The sequence below is a fragment of the Mixophyes fleayi genome, chromosome 10 (genome assembly GCF_038048845.1).
Source record: "Mixophyes fleayi isolate aMixFle1 chromosome 10, aMixFle1.hap1, whole genome shotgun sequence".
Taxonomy (NCBI): Eukaryota; Metazoa; Chordata; class Amphibia; order Anura; family Limnodynastidae; genus Mixophyes; species Mixophyes fleayi.
In genome coordinates, this window is record NC_134411.1 from 74,310,741 (window position 1) to 74,326,514 (window position 15,774).

The 15,774-nt window shown below is 38.8% G+C and overlaps 1 protein-coding gene across 2 annotated transcripts in view; it reads left to right on the top strand.

Annotated features, from left to right (window-relative positions):
- Positions 1-15,774, top strand: part of CHD9 (chromodomain helicase DNA binding protein 9) — a 128,920-nt gene that overhangs the window by 16,656 nt on the left and 96,490 nt on the right. For both annotated transcript variants that reach the window (XM_075188867.1, XM_075188868.1), the window contains exon 2: positions 9,410-10,928. In XM_075188867.1, coding sequence (XP_075044968.1) covers positions 9,522-10,928 — 1,407 coding nt within the window. In that variant the 5' untranslated portion in view covers positions 9,410-9,521. The remainder of the gene's footprint in view (positions 1-9,409; positions 10,929-15,774) is intronic.

Sequence of the window (15,774 nt, forward strand, 5' to 3'; positions counted from 1 at the left end):
TTTTTAATGTGGCTGTGTCCATATGGTAGAATATAGTGTTTTATCACTGGAACTGGATGCCATTTAAAAATACAAAACAAAGCCTTCAGAGGCTGCGTCTGACCCGTTGACCAACAATTGTGATAGCCTTGATGTTCACACAATAATGGGCACTTTGGTCAGAATGTGAGAAACACTTCCACATAAAATAATTGTGCTTTTTACTTTGTGTTTGTCCAAAGATCTGCAGAATTCTACAGTTTGCACCTCTTGTTGCAGAGAAAAACTGTTTGATTTTTTCAGGTTAATATTTAACTTGTATTTCATAGCCCTTAACCATTGATGCAACTCTGTCTTGTTATCTAGTTAATAATTTTTTTTATTCATATAGTTTTGCAGTGTGTATGTATATATGTGTGTGTGTGTGTGTATATATATATATATATATATATATATATATATATATATATATATTACATACATACATACACACACACACCTTTCTGTACATAAAGAATATTTTGACACTGCAAAACTATATGAAAATAAATAAATATATATATATATATATTTTTTTTATTCATTGCTAAAGTCTTTCATTGGCAGATTCATCCATCGATCCATCCAAGGTATAGGCTGCACTCCCAGGGCTGGCATCAATAGCTTAGAAGATTGTATAGTTTATTCAATGACCGAATCAACATTGCGATCACCAGACTTGTCTTGACCGGAATGTTGATGTATTCTATAGTCTCCATATGAACTCTCCAGTTTTATAACCCATACTTCTATGAGTAATAACCTGGATGTCACGCCAGAGTACCCACCCCTTCAGCATATCTATTGCTGGGCATAAATTGACCGGTTTTCCTGCACTATATTAACAGCAACAAAAAATGAGCATAGTGCTGTACAGCTCCCAATGCACTAGTGGACTGAGCATAAACTAATAATCGCTCCTGGCAAATACCAAAAGGTGACTATTAGTTTATGCAAACCCCTTATGCAGTGGGGTCTGGGCATTGTGATTTGGCTTTGCAGCTCTTTCTATTGCTATATACTGAGCTTCCTTTTCACTAATGTCGTCTAATAAATGCAAATTATGTAGAACTTACTACACTGCATAGAGTTTCATTTAGAGTATGCATGGTTGATAGGCAATGTATTTCATGGCATGATTATTAGATATGTATACTACTCTCATTAGCTGACTTGGGTACAACAAGGCTAGGTGTGCAGGTTACCAGAACTGAACAAACCTTATGCATGATAAATATCCTTAATTTATGTGCTGATTAGATTCATTCCTGGTCAGCAAAACAGACATAAGAATAACAGATGGACACAGAGCATTATGCAGTAGATATGGGATTATCACAATTCCAATCAATTCACGCATGAGGACTAATTAATGAGAAATCCAGAATATGGTGTGCAATCTTTAAATTAGAGGGTACAAAGAATAAAGTTGGGCTTCCCAAACTCGTCTGGTATAGGTGTATTCATGACCTTTAATCGATAGCAACGCGAGTTCCAAATTTTCCTCCTGTCCAGGACATAGAACAAAAGACAGAAAAACAAACCATAGTTCACTCCGTGTGATTTAAACCTTGAATGAACTTGAAATAGAATTGTGCAAACCTGATATAGGAGAGGAATAGGCCTTGGAAAAGTAGAAAATGTTCTTCCGTACGAATAATCTATCATGGAGATGTGCTCAGATGAAAGACATATGTAGTGTGTATTGTCCACATCATTTGGAAAAACAAGGTGGCAGTTTCATTCACCTAAACAACTTTTTTAATAAAAAAACAAACAAAAACCCCTTTTCTATTGAGTTAGATGTTAAATGTGTTAATGAATTCTTATGTTCTCTAGATAAACAAAAACTGAAAATGGTGCAGTACTATTTTGAACTATAGAATTGCATAATAGTGTACACTCACATTTGGGTGAACAGAAATCGTTTTCAGAAATAAAGTCAGTCTCTGATTGCAGAGTGTCCGGATCCTCCCAAACGCCACCAACGTGTTTGCCAGACGGCTGCAGTCCAACTAGCCCCTATTATCTCTGCATTGCTCTGTCCCTCTAGAACAGACCTGGTCAACATGTGGCTCTCCAGGTATTGTGAAACTACATGTTCCAGCATTCCCTGCCAGCTATCAGCTGGCTATCTACTGGCAAAGCATGTTGGGGATTGTAGTTTCATAACAACTGGAGAGCCACAGGTTGGGCAGGCCTGCTCTAGATTGTAAGCTTACACGAACATCCTTTCTCACATCTGCACCACCTTCATCAGCCTTGTATGTTCTTATTCTGTGTTTTTGTATGACTTGTAATTTGTGTGACCTATTCTTCCGATCTGGTTCTGCAGCGGTTTGTGGGGCCTTAAAAATGTACGATGATAATCGGCTGGCGATTTTTCTGCAGCTATTATGTCTGTAAATATCACGGCTGAGCGGCGCTGCAAATATGTAAACTTAGTACTGGCAACAGTGAGCCCCGCAGATAAAATGCTGATGAAAAATGCAGCTGCATTGAAATCAACAGTGTTTGATAATTACATGGCACTCAGCTTGAATACGCTGTTAAACAGTGATTTGTAGCTGCTTTTTCTTGTTTTTGTTTTTTTGCTTTCTTCAGTTGCAGGTATATCAATCATGAAAATAAACCTGCGAGTATCACAGCTTCACACTAGCGACTTTTCTGTAGCAATGATGGCAGTACAAAAATTATATATATATATATATATATATATATTAGACACATACACACACTGGGTGAGAAGTATTGAGCACATCAACATTTTTCTCAGTAAATATATATTTAATGTGGCTATTGTAATGATATTGACACCAAATGTCAGCAACAACCTTTGCAATCCACACAAGCAAGGAAATCAAATCCTAGACATCCATAATTTAAGTTATGTGTAATAATGTGAAGTGACACAGGGAAAAAGTATTGAACACATGAAGAAAGGGAGGTGCAAAAAACATGGAAAGCCAGGGCACTAGCTGAAATCTATCAGTAATTAGAAAGCAACCCTGCCAGCTGGTTCAGCCACAACTGATGGCCTATATCAGTGATGGTTAACCTATGACACTCCAGGGGGTAAATGTATCATACTCCGGTTTCTTCAACTCGCGGGAGTTCGGTGAGATGATGGCTAAAATTTAAAGCGGCGCTGCCTTGTAAAGGGAAACTTGCCTTTACAAGGCAGCGCCGCTTTAAATTTTAGCCGTCATCTCGCCGAACTCCCGCGAGTTGAAGAAACCGGAGTATGATACATTTACCCCCAGGTGTTGTGAAACTACAAGCCCCAGCATGCTTTGCCAGTAGATAACTGATAGCTGGCAAAGCCTGCTGGGGCTTGTAGTTTCACAACACCTGGAGTGTCAGAGGTTAGCCATCACTGGCCTATATAAAGGTATCTCAATACGAAGGTGTCACACAATAAACATCTCATGATGGGTAAAAGCAAAGAGCTCTCAAGACCTTCGCTATCTTATTGTTGCAAAACATACTGATGGCATTGGTTCCAGGAGGATCTCTAAACTGCTGAATGTTCCAATGAACACTGTTGGGGCCATAATCCGGAAGTGGAAAGATCGTAAATTCACCATAAACCGGCCACGACCAGGTGCATCTGGCAAGTTTTCTGATAGAGGAGTGAAAAAAATTTATCAGAAGAGTTGTCCAAGAGCCAAGGACCACTTGTACCTGCTAATCCCATGTCTTTCTGAAGCTCTCCACAATTGTTTCAAAGAAAACAAGAAGTAATGCACTCAACCGCCATAGCTTGTATGCATGCAAGACTCCTTTGCTGAAGAAAAAAACATGTTGAAGCTCGTTTAAAGTTTGCTGCACAACATATGAACAAGCCTGTGAGATACTGGGAGAATATAGTGTGGTCAGATGAGAGCAAAATTGAACTCTGGATGCCATAATACACACCATGTTTGGAGGAGAAATGACACTGCGCATCACCCCCAAAACACCACACAAACAGTGAAGTTTGGAGGTGGGAACATCATGGTGTGGGGCTGTTTTTCTGCACACTGTACTAGCATACTGCATATTATTGATGGAAGGAAGGATGAATGAAAAATATTCTTGATAAAAATCTGCTGCCATCTACCAGGATGCTGAAGATGAAACGAGGGTGGACATTTCAGCAAGACAATGATCCCAAACACACAGCCAAGGACACTTTCAATTGGTTTCAGAGAGAGAAAATAAAGCTGCTAGAATGGCCCAGCCAATCACCTGACTTGAATCCAATTGAAAATCTATGGAAAGAACTAAAGATCAGAGTTTATAGAAGAAGCCCACGGAACCTTTAAGATTTGAAGACTATTTGCGTTGAAGAATGGGGCAAAATCGCACCTGAGCAATGTATGTGACAAGTTTCTCCATACAGGAGGCGTCTTGAAGCTGTCCTTACCAACAAAGGCTTTTGTACAAAGTATTAAATAAACTTCAGGAAGCATATTCAATACTTTTTCCTTGTGTCATTTCACATTATTACACAAAACTTAATTTATGGACGTCTATGGCTTGATTTCTTTGCACGTGTGGATTGCAAGGGTTGTTGCTGGTATTTGGTGTAAATTTCATTACAATAGCCACATTAAATTATATATATTTACTGAGAAAAATGTTGATGTGGTCAATACTTATTTCACCCGCTGTTTGTGTGTGTAAAAATAAACTCAACAATTTTTTTTCTCTATGGAAAACCGCAGCTGAAAAACTGTCAGTGTGAAACTGTCATAAGTCTTCACAAAGCGTGGTTATTTTTTCCATCTGTTCAGTGACAATCTCACTCCAGACAGTAATACCGCTTTCATACTGCCGCCCAGGCAATATCCTGGGTACATGAACCCGGGATATTGCCGGTGGACAGAGGATACCCCAGAGTCAAAATCCCGGGTAGACCACGTTCATACTCAACACGAGCCTGCCAGGGGTCTCCATGGCAACATCACAAGAGGAGCTTAGATGAATTGGCTCCTCATGTGGTGTTTTTTTTTGTTTTTTTTTTTTACTTTATCATTGTGTCTGGTGAGACCCGGGTTGAAAAACCCGGATTGCACCATTCCTAGTGCAGGCTTCCCGTGGCAGACCCGGGAATTACCCTAAAAGACTCGGGTCTAATGCCAGAGTCTGATGACCCGGGAATTAGATCTGGGACCATTTATTCTGCACCTCGGCCCGGGTCGTCTGGGCTTGCCCTGGCAAAAACCCAGGTTTTTAGTGCAGTATGAATGGAGTATAATTGTGACATTTGACACAATAGATCATAAAAATGCATGGGAATGAACATGCAATAGTACTGTAACATATTAAAATGAAATGTGAACTTTAGGACTAGGGGGTTGTTTTTGTTTTAAAAAGTTTCCAGTGAGCTGGGGATATATTTACTGAACTTGGGGTTTGAAAAAGTGGAGATGTTGCCTATAGCAACCAATCAGATTCTAGCTGTCATTTTATAGAATGTACTAAATAAAGCATAACTAGAATCTGTTTGTTATAGGCAACATCTCCACTTTTTCAAACACACTTTAGTAAATATACCCCCTGGTGTGTGATTTTGTGTTAACTTTTTTTTTTCTTTTTGTTTTTTTTTTTAGAAATTTATTGTTTTATTGCATTGATATCCTACAGCCACCCAGTGTTGCAATTGATTTGCATTGCATGAGCTTCGGGTGATTAATCTTGTCCATAGAGAGTTTAATAGGATAGGTGATTAATTGTTGGTATCAAATAATGTTGGGCATCATTGTTGTGGTGTGTGTGTGCGTGTGTTTTTTTGTTTTTTGTTTTTTTTTCTCCGTCTGGACAGCATATGTGCAGCATGGGATATATCAATCAGTAAAATGTTTAATTATATGTTCTATATCGATTTATATATGTTGTGTAGGTGGCCAATCCATTACAAGGTATTTTGTAGGTGCAAATGTTACAATAATTCACCCTAGTGACTGCTGCGCAGACACTACCCGCATTGATTTTCATTGTTAATGTCCAAGACAGACTGTTTTGTGCAGCCTCCATCTGAACACCAATAGGTAATATTATAAATGGTTATTACTGTAACTCTGCACTGCAGTGTCACAGCCTGCAGTACGGAAATAAATTTAATGCAATGGCTAGCAAATAGGACAATGCTCTTACTGTGCGGCTTCCTATTTCTGTTAGAATGCAGTAACACCGTATTTGGGTTTCCAGTCTTCATTTAAAAATAAATAAATAATAATAATAAAAATTCTCTATTCCACAACAAAGCAGAATGTCGGCAACGTATTAATAAATAATATTTTGATTGTGGCCTACAATCTCTGGTAACACTGTGTTTGTATACAATTGTGGGGCCGATTTTGTAGATCACTCAGTAAGATTCAGAAGCCTTTCATGTCAACGGCAGCAACCCAAATGCGTCACATTGACAGTCTGGGGATCGCTGCTGACAGCTCCGATATATTGAACTGTGTAACAGCCTTGGGGGAATTATGCTGTGTGCGCTGACATGCAGTTACAGTATTAATTGCTGTTTCATAAGAATTATTCATTTTTCTTTTTTTTTTCCCCTTTGCTATAACACAAGCTTGAAAGTGCATGGTACACGTTTTCTGTCACAGAATGGAAATGCATAGGCCACATTCCTGTTGTAGAGTATAAAGACACAGCAATTGTCATTCACTGAGGTTCACTATTGACATTCTCAAGGATAATTGGATTCTTTCAATCAGTTGCAGTTTGTCACGGCGAAAATATCTGTAATATCTCCTATTAATAACCAGAGATCTACAGTCAAGGTTTGTTTATCACTGCTATCGGATCATTGAGAAGTTTGCACATTGACAAAATAGAAGCATGACGTTTGAACAGCAGCAAAATCGTCACAATAACATTTAATACCCTGCTTATTGTCATTTCATTGACTATGTGGTGTAGTTTTGTGCCTGAAAAAAACAATTTCTATCTTTGTCACAAGATTCAACTGCGTGAGGCCTCTGCGTGCGTTTGGAGACATTAACCTATGTGTAACTTCAGATAAATGATGAAGAGATTACTGTTGTTTGCCAGTAATTTAAAATGATCTCTGTAAAGTTATTCAGTTAATGTAACCTTGAAATAAAGGTGCCTAAAATGGCAGGAGATATTTGATAATATTTTAGGGCAATACATAACGCGATGCCATACAGAAGAAAGCATGCTATCCTCAAAGTTGCGTATTATTCAATACATGTGGTGAAGCCTAACGTTTCCATGTGATGTGTATTATTGGCCTTTATGAATAATTCATACATTAATAAAAACAGTAAAATAAGTACAACTGGCTAAAAATTAGTATGTAATGTGTGTATGTAAAAAAAATAAAATATATATATATATATATATATATATATATATATATATATATTTACACACATGCATGCACACGTACACACACATGCATGTACACGTGTACACACACACACACACACTCTGGAGCAGAGCAGCATGACCGTATAATAAAGCACATAGGTGGAGGCATGGAAGTGTACATCTGTCCTAGCAGGGCCAACTTTGTACCCCTGGGAGCGCTTGGTGAATATACCAAAGGGTAACTGCAATAATCCGCATGATTTAAAGCCTAAGTAGTCTTTGCTTAGCTGTAAACCGAGCAAGAGGGATCACCTAGATCTGGCTGTTGGAGAGGCATACAAATTCCAAATCGATAAACCCTTTGTAACATTCATTACAGGATATTGCCCTAAGTACAGTGAGAAGGAGGGGGGTCTCACTATGCCCATGAGACTTCTGCCTATTGCCATATTAATCAACATGAGCCTCTCTAAATCTGAGTTGACTCTTAACAATAAATATACTGCACATGTCAAGCACCTTAAGCCACCCTTTGATAACTAGATATTAATTTTGATTTTTTTTTTTTTTACGGTGTGCCTATATCTTTAAAAACCATGAACCCTAAATTGTATTTACATTTCCTTTCTTCATTGTCCAGTACCCAATCTTTGTAATATAACCGCTCCAATAACATCTCAGAAAACGATTAAACTCGTGTTTCTGTCCCTGTACGCCGCTACGGATACCTAGTGGCGCCCTATAAATAAAAATTAATAATAATATAACTTAACCATTGAAAAAAATATATTTTTTATGAAATTATTTTATGTCATATAGCCAATTGTATAGTGTCGGTGTTGCTGTACAGTTAATGGGTCTCATAGTATAACATGTGGTAACCAATACACAAGGTAGAAAGGTCTTTCTTTGCAAAAATATTACATTAGAATGAGAAGCAACTATACATATTAACATATGGGCCTCATCACTCCAGTTGAATTGTTTGGTTAACCACTGTTTAGTGTGGTGTTGGACCATAGAAACAAGAGCAGCCTTTGGGGTGTATTTACAAAACTGCTATAAACAACATCTCCAGTTTTCAAACCTGCAACCAATCGGATTCTAGCCGTCATTTTGTAGAATGTACTAAATAAATGACAACTAGAATCTAGTTGCTATAGGTGACATCTTCACTTTTTTAAACCCGCAGTTTAGTAAATATACCCCTTAAGCTCTGCTGTAGGAATCACTCTGTTTGAGTAGCCAGTGCCTGAATGACAGACCCAGTGTGATGTACTATAAATTACATTGTGCTCCTATGGGTAGAGGGGAATCGCCTGAAGACTCCTCAGCCATGTGGGCATTTGCTGTAAACCAATGTTCCGCCTTTTCCAGGCATGTGCTCTCTGACGCTGACTTATGAAAGCAGCTTTAATTATGCCTCAAAAGCCACCATTGCAATCTCGCAATGCTTCCTCAAAGTATATCATGGGTTTGAATTTGGTTTCCTTAACAATGTCATGTGAGCTTATGTAATGAGCAAAATGTAAGATCTGCTTGTTTTTTTTTTGTTTTGTTTTTTTTCCTTTTCAAAACTATTGATGCTCGATATAAATTTTACACTTTCTGAGCTGTATTTCATGTACTTTGTCACGAACAACAAACCCCCTTACTACCCAGAACCTGGGAAAGGTAATTGTTTTTTATTAGCAGTCAGTCCCTACAGCATAACATAACCTGTTTTCCTACCCCAGAACTTTGAGCTCCCCCCCCCCCCTTCTATTTCAATAATAATGAAAGATGGATGAACTCTATATGAACATCTTTATTAAAAAACAAATTTAAAATTGGTCAGCATTTTTGTAAACTTATGGGGGGGTGTTTTTATTTGACACTAAAGCATGACATTTCAGATATTCAAGCTTAGTTTTTGTCTATGTAATATGGCTTTGGTGTATTGTTTTTAATTGTGTTAACGGCCTCTTAAGTTTGCTCAGTATTAATGTACTACTAAAATATTACGTTATTGAAATGTTCATACTAACTAATATTGTGTTTTTTTGTTTTGTTTTAGGTTATTTCAAGATGTAGTCATGTTCAATATCCGCTTCGGAGGAACCGCACCACCATGGCTTGGGTCATGACGTAAGCAGCCTTTAGTGATCATTGTATCTAAATCTATCAATATGACTGATCCCATGATGGATTTTTTTGATGATGCACACCTCTTTGATGAAACTTTGGGCCTGTCTGATGATGCTTTTGTTCAACATGACCCAGTGTCCCTGGTTGACGAATTGAACCTTGGAGCAGAGTTTGAACCTCTCCATGTTGACTCTTTGAACCATGTGCAGGATTCTCAAACGCACCAAAAGATCAGTGAGTTTGATGCGCTCAATCAGTTTGATTCAGTTAAGTTACACCAAGTAAGCCAATCCTATAACAGTCCGGTTGAGAGTGTTCTATCTCCGCGATCACAGTTTAGCTGCTCTCCAATACATCCACAAAGTCAAGGAAATGGGATGTTTCCTGATGATGGAAGTCCCATGTGGGGACACCAAACTGCCACAAGTATTCAAAGCCAGAATGGTTCCCCATTCCACCAACATGGACACTCTCAGCCTATGCAGCAAAGTAAAGGATTTGTAACGCACCATGATTTTGCCTTGTTTCAGCCCAGCGAGCAACAGCGGGTTTCCATACAACCGCAGCACAATAGGAACAGTATCAACACAGGTCAGGAACCCTTAAACCTACCAAAAACCTTCATGGATGTTAATGTTTCTTTACCACATAGAACTTCTAATGCCCAACAGACCTCCATGATTAACAACACAACTCCACAAGATACTTTGCCTTTAGAACCATTTTCTCAATCAACGTCATCATCCTTGCACTTTTGTGGCAATCCAGTTGGGACTCCGCATGAGAACACATTTGATAGCCACTCTCCAGCGCCTTGTTCTGTGAATGCTACACCATCATTTTCTACTCATTACGCTTTCTCCAACAATCACCTAAACCATGCTACGCATTCTTTGCCTGACTTTACCGAAAGCCCAGGATTCCCAGATTTGGGAGCCAAGCAGGAACCTAATCAGCATGTTCTAAACCCTAGCGAACCATTGCATCCCAACGATTTCCAGATGGTACATCCTTCACATCCTCAGGGTAACTACAATAGAACAAAAATGTCTCCTATGACCATTAGTTTCCCAGCTCAAGATGGTTCCTCTGTTCGGTTGAGTCATTTTAATGACCACATGGAGAGCAATGGGTTTTCACCCTTGGAAGACAACCTGTTGCAACAAGTGGATTCTCAAGCAGAGCCGTTTACAGGGCTTGATCCGGAGGATTTGCTACAAGAAGACCTCCTGCCACACTTTGAGGCAACATATGCCCACGATAGCTCAAATTCAAGCCATGCTGTGTTAGAGCATCATGACTCAGAGACTTGTGTTGAAGAACCGATAAATATCCCAAATGATCTTCTCAACTCCCAGCAACAAGGTCAACATCACAATCCTTGGAATCCCATGGTATCCAATCATCTTCACCTCCATGAGAGGCAACATGTGACTTCACAGGGAAAGGTAATCGTTTCCCTCTTGTTATGGTTTGCAATTTCTTAAGACTACGTTGCCATGAATTTGACATCTAGCTTTTTCATTTGAAAAAACTTTAATATTACCAGCTATCAATTTTAATCATGTGTACCAAAGCTAGTTTAATTATTACATGATGCAGTCCACATATAACGTTGGTGGTATTTATGTTTAAACATTGTCTTTGGGAAGGTATAGTCTACTGATTGATGGGAGAGTTAAAAACAGAATGTTATTGAGCAAGCTTCCTATATGCACTTACTGCCAACTTAATTCAACAGTGCAAGCTCTCAGGAGCAGGGCCCTCTTTCCTTGTGTGCTCCTTTTACTATTCCATCACCCTCTGTACCTCTTGGCCTGCTTCCCTAGTCCTATTGTCTTAAGCTTCGGCCTACTTCTCGCTGATTTCTACCATCACTTCCACTCATTGTCCCAGTAATAATTTGATTTACATTACCATATTGCCTGTGTCTGTATATATTTTTGTTCTTTCTGTATCATGTTGTGTCATGGCCCACTGTTTTTTGTATGTTATGTACGGCGCTGCGGACCCATTGTGGCGCCTCATAAGCACTGGATTATTATTATTATCTTTAATTTAACTCCCTAGTAGAAGAGGTATAATTCACAGGACATGTCTGTGAGCACTTCCCCTTTCACATGTCTGAGTTTCTCATTATTTGACTTTAGTATGTGAATACATAAGTGTTCGTGAAATGCTTTGCTTTTCTATCTCTCTCCAATTCTTTCCCCTATGTCTGTGTCGCCCAGTTACTGTTTTATTTGAAATGGCATTTTCTGAAACTAACAGTATGTATGAGTGGAATTTACAAATGTTCCTGGTATAGGGTAGACCATCTTTGTTTTTCCCTGAAATAATGAGCAGTCTTCTTTCCCCCCCCACCCCCCCCCCCCCCAGTACTGACCAGAACTAGATCACCTAATCTAACCTTTTAGTGGGCTGGTCAACCTATGGTGATGTACGTGCCATTGCAAAGTGCTAGCAATCTGCTGTAACAATTACCCACACCCCAATTTATAACCTGTGTCCTTGTAATATTTAAGGAAAGCAGCAAAGTTTAGCATTTGTGAAAAACATGTTGGCAGAAGTGAGGATGTTCTGGGGTTTTTTCTTGATGAGTAAAGCAAGTTCTGGACATAAGTGTCTTATGCTGGAGTTCAAATAATCAATCCAGCAAACAGTCAGATCACTTACTGTCAAGTTCATATTTAAGTTTTTGCATCTGAGCAGAAACAAATACTGCACACCCTGCGTTTTTCACCTATAGATGATTGTGTGGTGATTTGCAACTGTCACAAAACAGAATTAGTCACAGAGTTATTTACTTGTGGCCGATACCCAGAAGAATCGCTTCATTCTCTTGAAGGTCCATTATAATATGTAAATATTTGAGTGGGATGGATCTAAAACCGACTGGTCCATCATTTTTAGGTTGACCGTAAACCAGAGCCGTAACAAAATTAAACTAACATATTCATTTCCCTGGACACCCCGTCCAGCTTTGCCCCTCTAGCACAGCCTTCAGGATCTTGCGGTCAACAGACCTAGAAAGTTGTCAAAAACAGACCATAATTAACATTTTGCAAAACGTCTGTGATGCCAGTAAGTTTAGATTATTAAAATATTACGTTTAGGGACAGATTCAATTTTCCGCGTTCTTGAGAACAATGCAGACTGCGCACTATTACCGTTACTAAGGTAATAGCTGCACATGATTACTGATAATACGGTAATTTTAGTGTAGATTTACGTAGAGCTGCAAGCAAAAATTAGTGTTGAAGTTATAATGCGCAGCTATTACCGTAGTCATGGTAATAGCGCTCGACCCACACAAAGAACAGGGGATTGAATCTGCCCTTTAGAAAGTTATGAATAGTTCCAATTTGAGCTTTCATCTAAATGTCCCCACACCACATCATCTCGTATATTTACCATAATTACACTATTTGCTATCATTTATATAGCGACACCATATTACACAGTGCTGTGCAGAGAATAAGTAGTCCTTCTCGTCACTCCTTTTTCCATAGGAGCTTACAGTCTAAATTTTCTACCAAACACACAACCAAACTAGGGTCCAGGGCCCAGCAGCCAATTAAACCTATCTGTATGATTTTGGACTGTGTGAACTTCAGACAAACACATGGAGAACATACAAATTCCACACAGATAGGGTATTGATGGGAATCAAACCCATGGCCCTAGTGCTGTGAGGAGCAATGCTAACCAATGTGCCACTGTGTTTACAAATTTTACAGACTTTCCTCCCTACAGTTGTGCTACCTCACTATGAAAGGAAACGGTTTTCTCGATTTTGTTTTCAATATGTTGTGTAAAGTGTAAGTAGAACTTTTGTAGGTGTTGCTGTTTTGTGTTGCTGCTTTTGGCCAGTAGAAGCGCCGCCTGCAGGCTATTCAGGGATACTATTCAGCATGCTAAAAGATAAGACGCACTACGCCCAACAAACGAATTGCACGGTTATGTGCAAAACTTATGTTTTATAGCTGAACTGAAAATGAAAAAAACTTTATTTTTATTTATTTTACTTTTTTGTAAAAATTGTGGTGGTGTGAGATATAAATCTCTCACAAGTATGGCAGCATGCTGCGATCAACTTCTGAATTATGTTATACAACTCTAGTTAGTAACATCAATCAATAACTATACTACCTAGTTAGCAGCAGCAGCATCTGATTGTTACCTTATTTTCTAATTATCTATATCTATATATCTGCTGTTTATCTAGGTAGTATAGTTATTGATTGATGTTAATGACTAGAGTTGTATAACATAATTCAGAAGCATGCTGCCATACTTGTGAGAGTCTTATTTCACAACTACTGATATAAGTTTTCTTGTGAATTCTGTCATAGAACCACAAGCAAATGATCCTTAATGACAGGACATATTTATACCTCAATGACTAGAAAAGGGTGGGCAACCTTTTTTCTACAAGTGTGCTAACAAAAATTATTTTAAGCCCAGATGTGTCAGTTGTGTGTATACACACACACACACACACACACACACACACACACACACACACAAACATTCATGTTATGCCACACAATAGTGCCCCAGTTCATATTATGCCACATAGTTGTGCCCACAGTTCCTGTAACCCCTCATACGTACCTCCTGAAGTCAGCATCTTTCAATCCACGGGAGCTGATTCACTAAAGCAACTGAAGATAACTGAAACGGAGCTACTGCGCATGCACATCAGCTCCGTATCGGCCATCCTCGGCTTCCTTAGTTTGACAGCTGCGGAGCTCCAGCATGCCAGACAGAAGTGGTCTGTGAGCCACTTCTGGCACTGGTGCCAGGGGTTGCCAACCCCTGGACTAGACCTTTCTTCATGTATTTCCAATATGTTCACTGGGAATTACTTATTTTGCACTCCACCCATGTGGATTGTATATGGTTAGGTTGTCATATGGGGAAAATGGGGTTTCCAGGCCTCATCCGAGCCTCACTAATTTTTGTGTGGCCTGTAGTGGAATTTTGGAGCAACTGAGGGACTTGTGGGTGTTTTTTTTAATTTAAATTTATTTTTTTATTCTTGGCGTTAAGGATAATCTGTGGCCTTTTTGAAGGTTGGAGGGCCGTGCCTGTGTCATTTTTAAAGCGTATCTGTCTGCACATAAGCGCTCTAGAACATGATATACAGCTCCATATTCTCAAAACCTTAATTATAAGTTTTATGTTGTACGTCATGGATAGTATACCCACTCAAGTCAATGACCAGGGGGCTTGTCTAGCTGATGGTGTATTAGAGTAGGATTTTGTTTCTGATAACATTTTCTTTAAAATCCCCAAACCATAGTGGCAAAGGATCTCTTTACTACATACAAATTCTCTTTCTTTCCTCTATGGTCATGGCAAATGAGATGGATTGACAGATAAGAAAAATAAAATCTTTCTTGAATATATTACTAGCATCATGTATTGCCAGCTGGGTGGACTATAAAATGCTTTGCCATGTATACTTATTAGCGGCCAGTTGACCCTTCCATTCTTCTGGAGATGTTTGTCTACACCAGTGTTGGCTAACCTGTGACACTCCAGGTGTTGTGAAACTACAAGTCCCAGCATGCTTTGCCAATAAATAGCAGCTTATTGCTGGAAGGGTATGCTGGGACTTGTAGTTTCACAACACCTGGAGTGTCACAGGTTAGCTAACACTGGTCTACACAGTATCTCATGTCTCTTGACACACACATAACGGTGAATAAAGCCAGGCACAAGCAGTATGAATAATGTAATTGTGGTGGACCTAGGTTGCCTTTAGTGGAACAGCAGGCTGCCTTTCTGAGCTACCCCAGCTGGTTTATATCTGGGACAATTGGGCAAAGGCAAGATCACAATTTAGAAAATACCATAACTTGGTATGCAAGGAAGGCCATGGCATCCTGACTGTGGTTGGAGACCCAGATAGCAGTCATACCTCTTTAGTCAGGTAGTATGTCTTACAACAGGTAAATGCATGACAAGACTTTTTATTAGGATTATGGCATCACTGCACATGACCTCCACATATTTACTGAAGATGGCCGCTTCTGCGTGCTCATGAACCGAACATGTCTAAAAATATATATATATATATATATATATATATATATATATATATATATATATATATATATATATATATATATATATATATATATATATATATTAAATGAAAGTCTGTGGTTGTTGCCAGAGAAGAAAATTATTAGATTTAAAATGTATTTATTTACTTATTTAAAATTACTTAGGCCTCGTACATATTGGTGTTTAATTGTAAGTATTTCACATGTACTTAAAAGA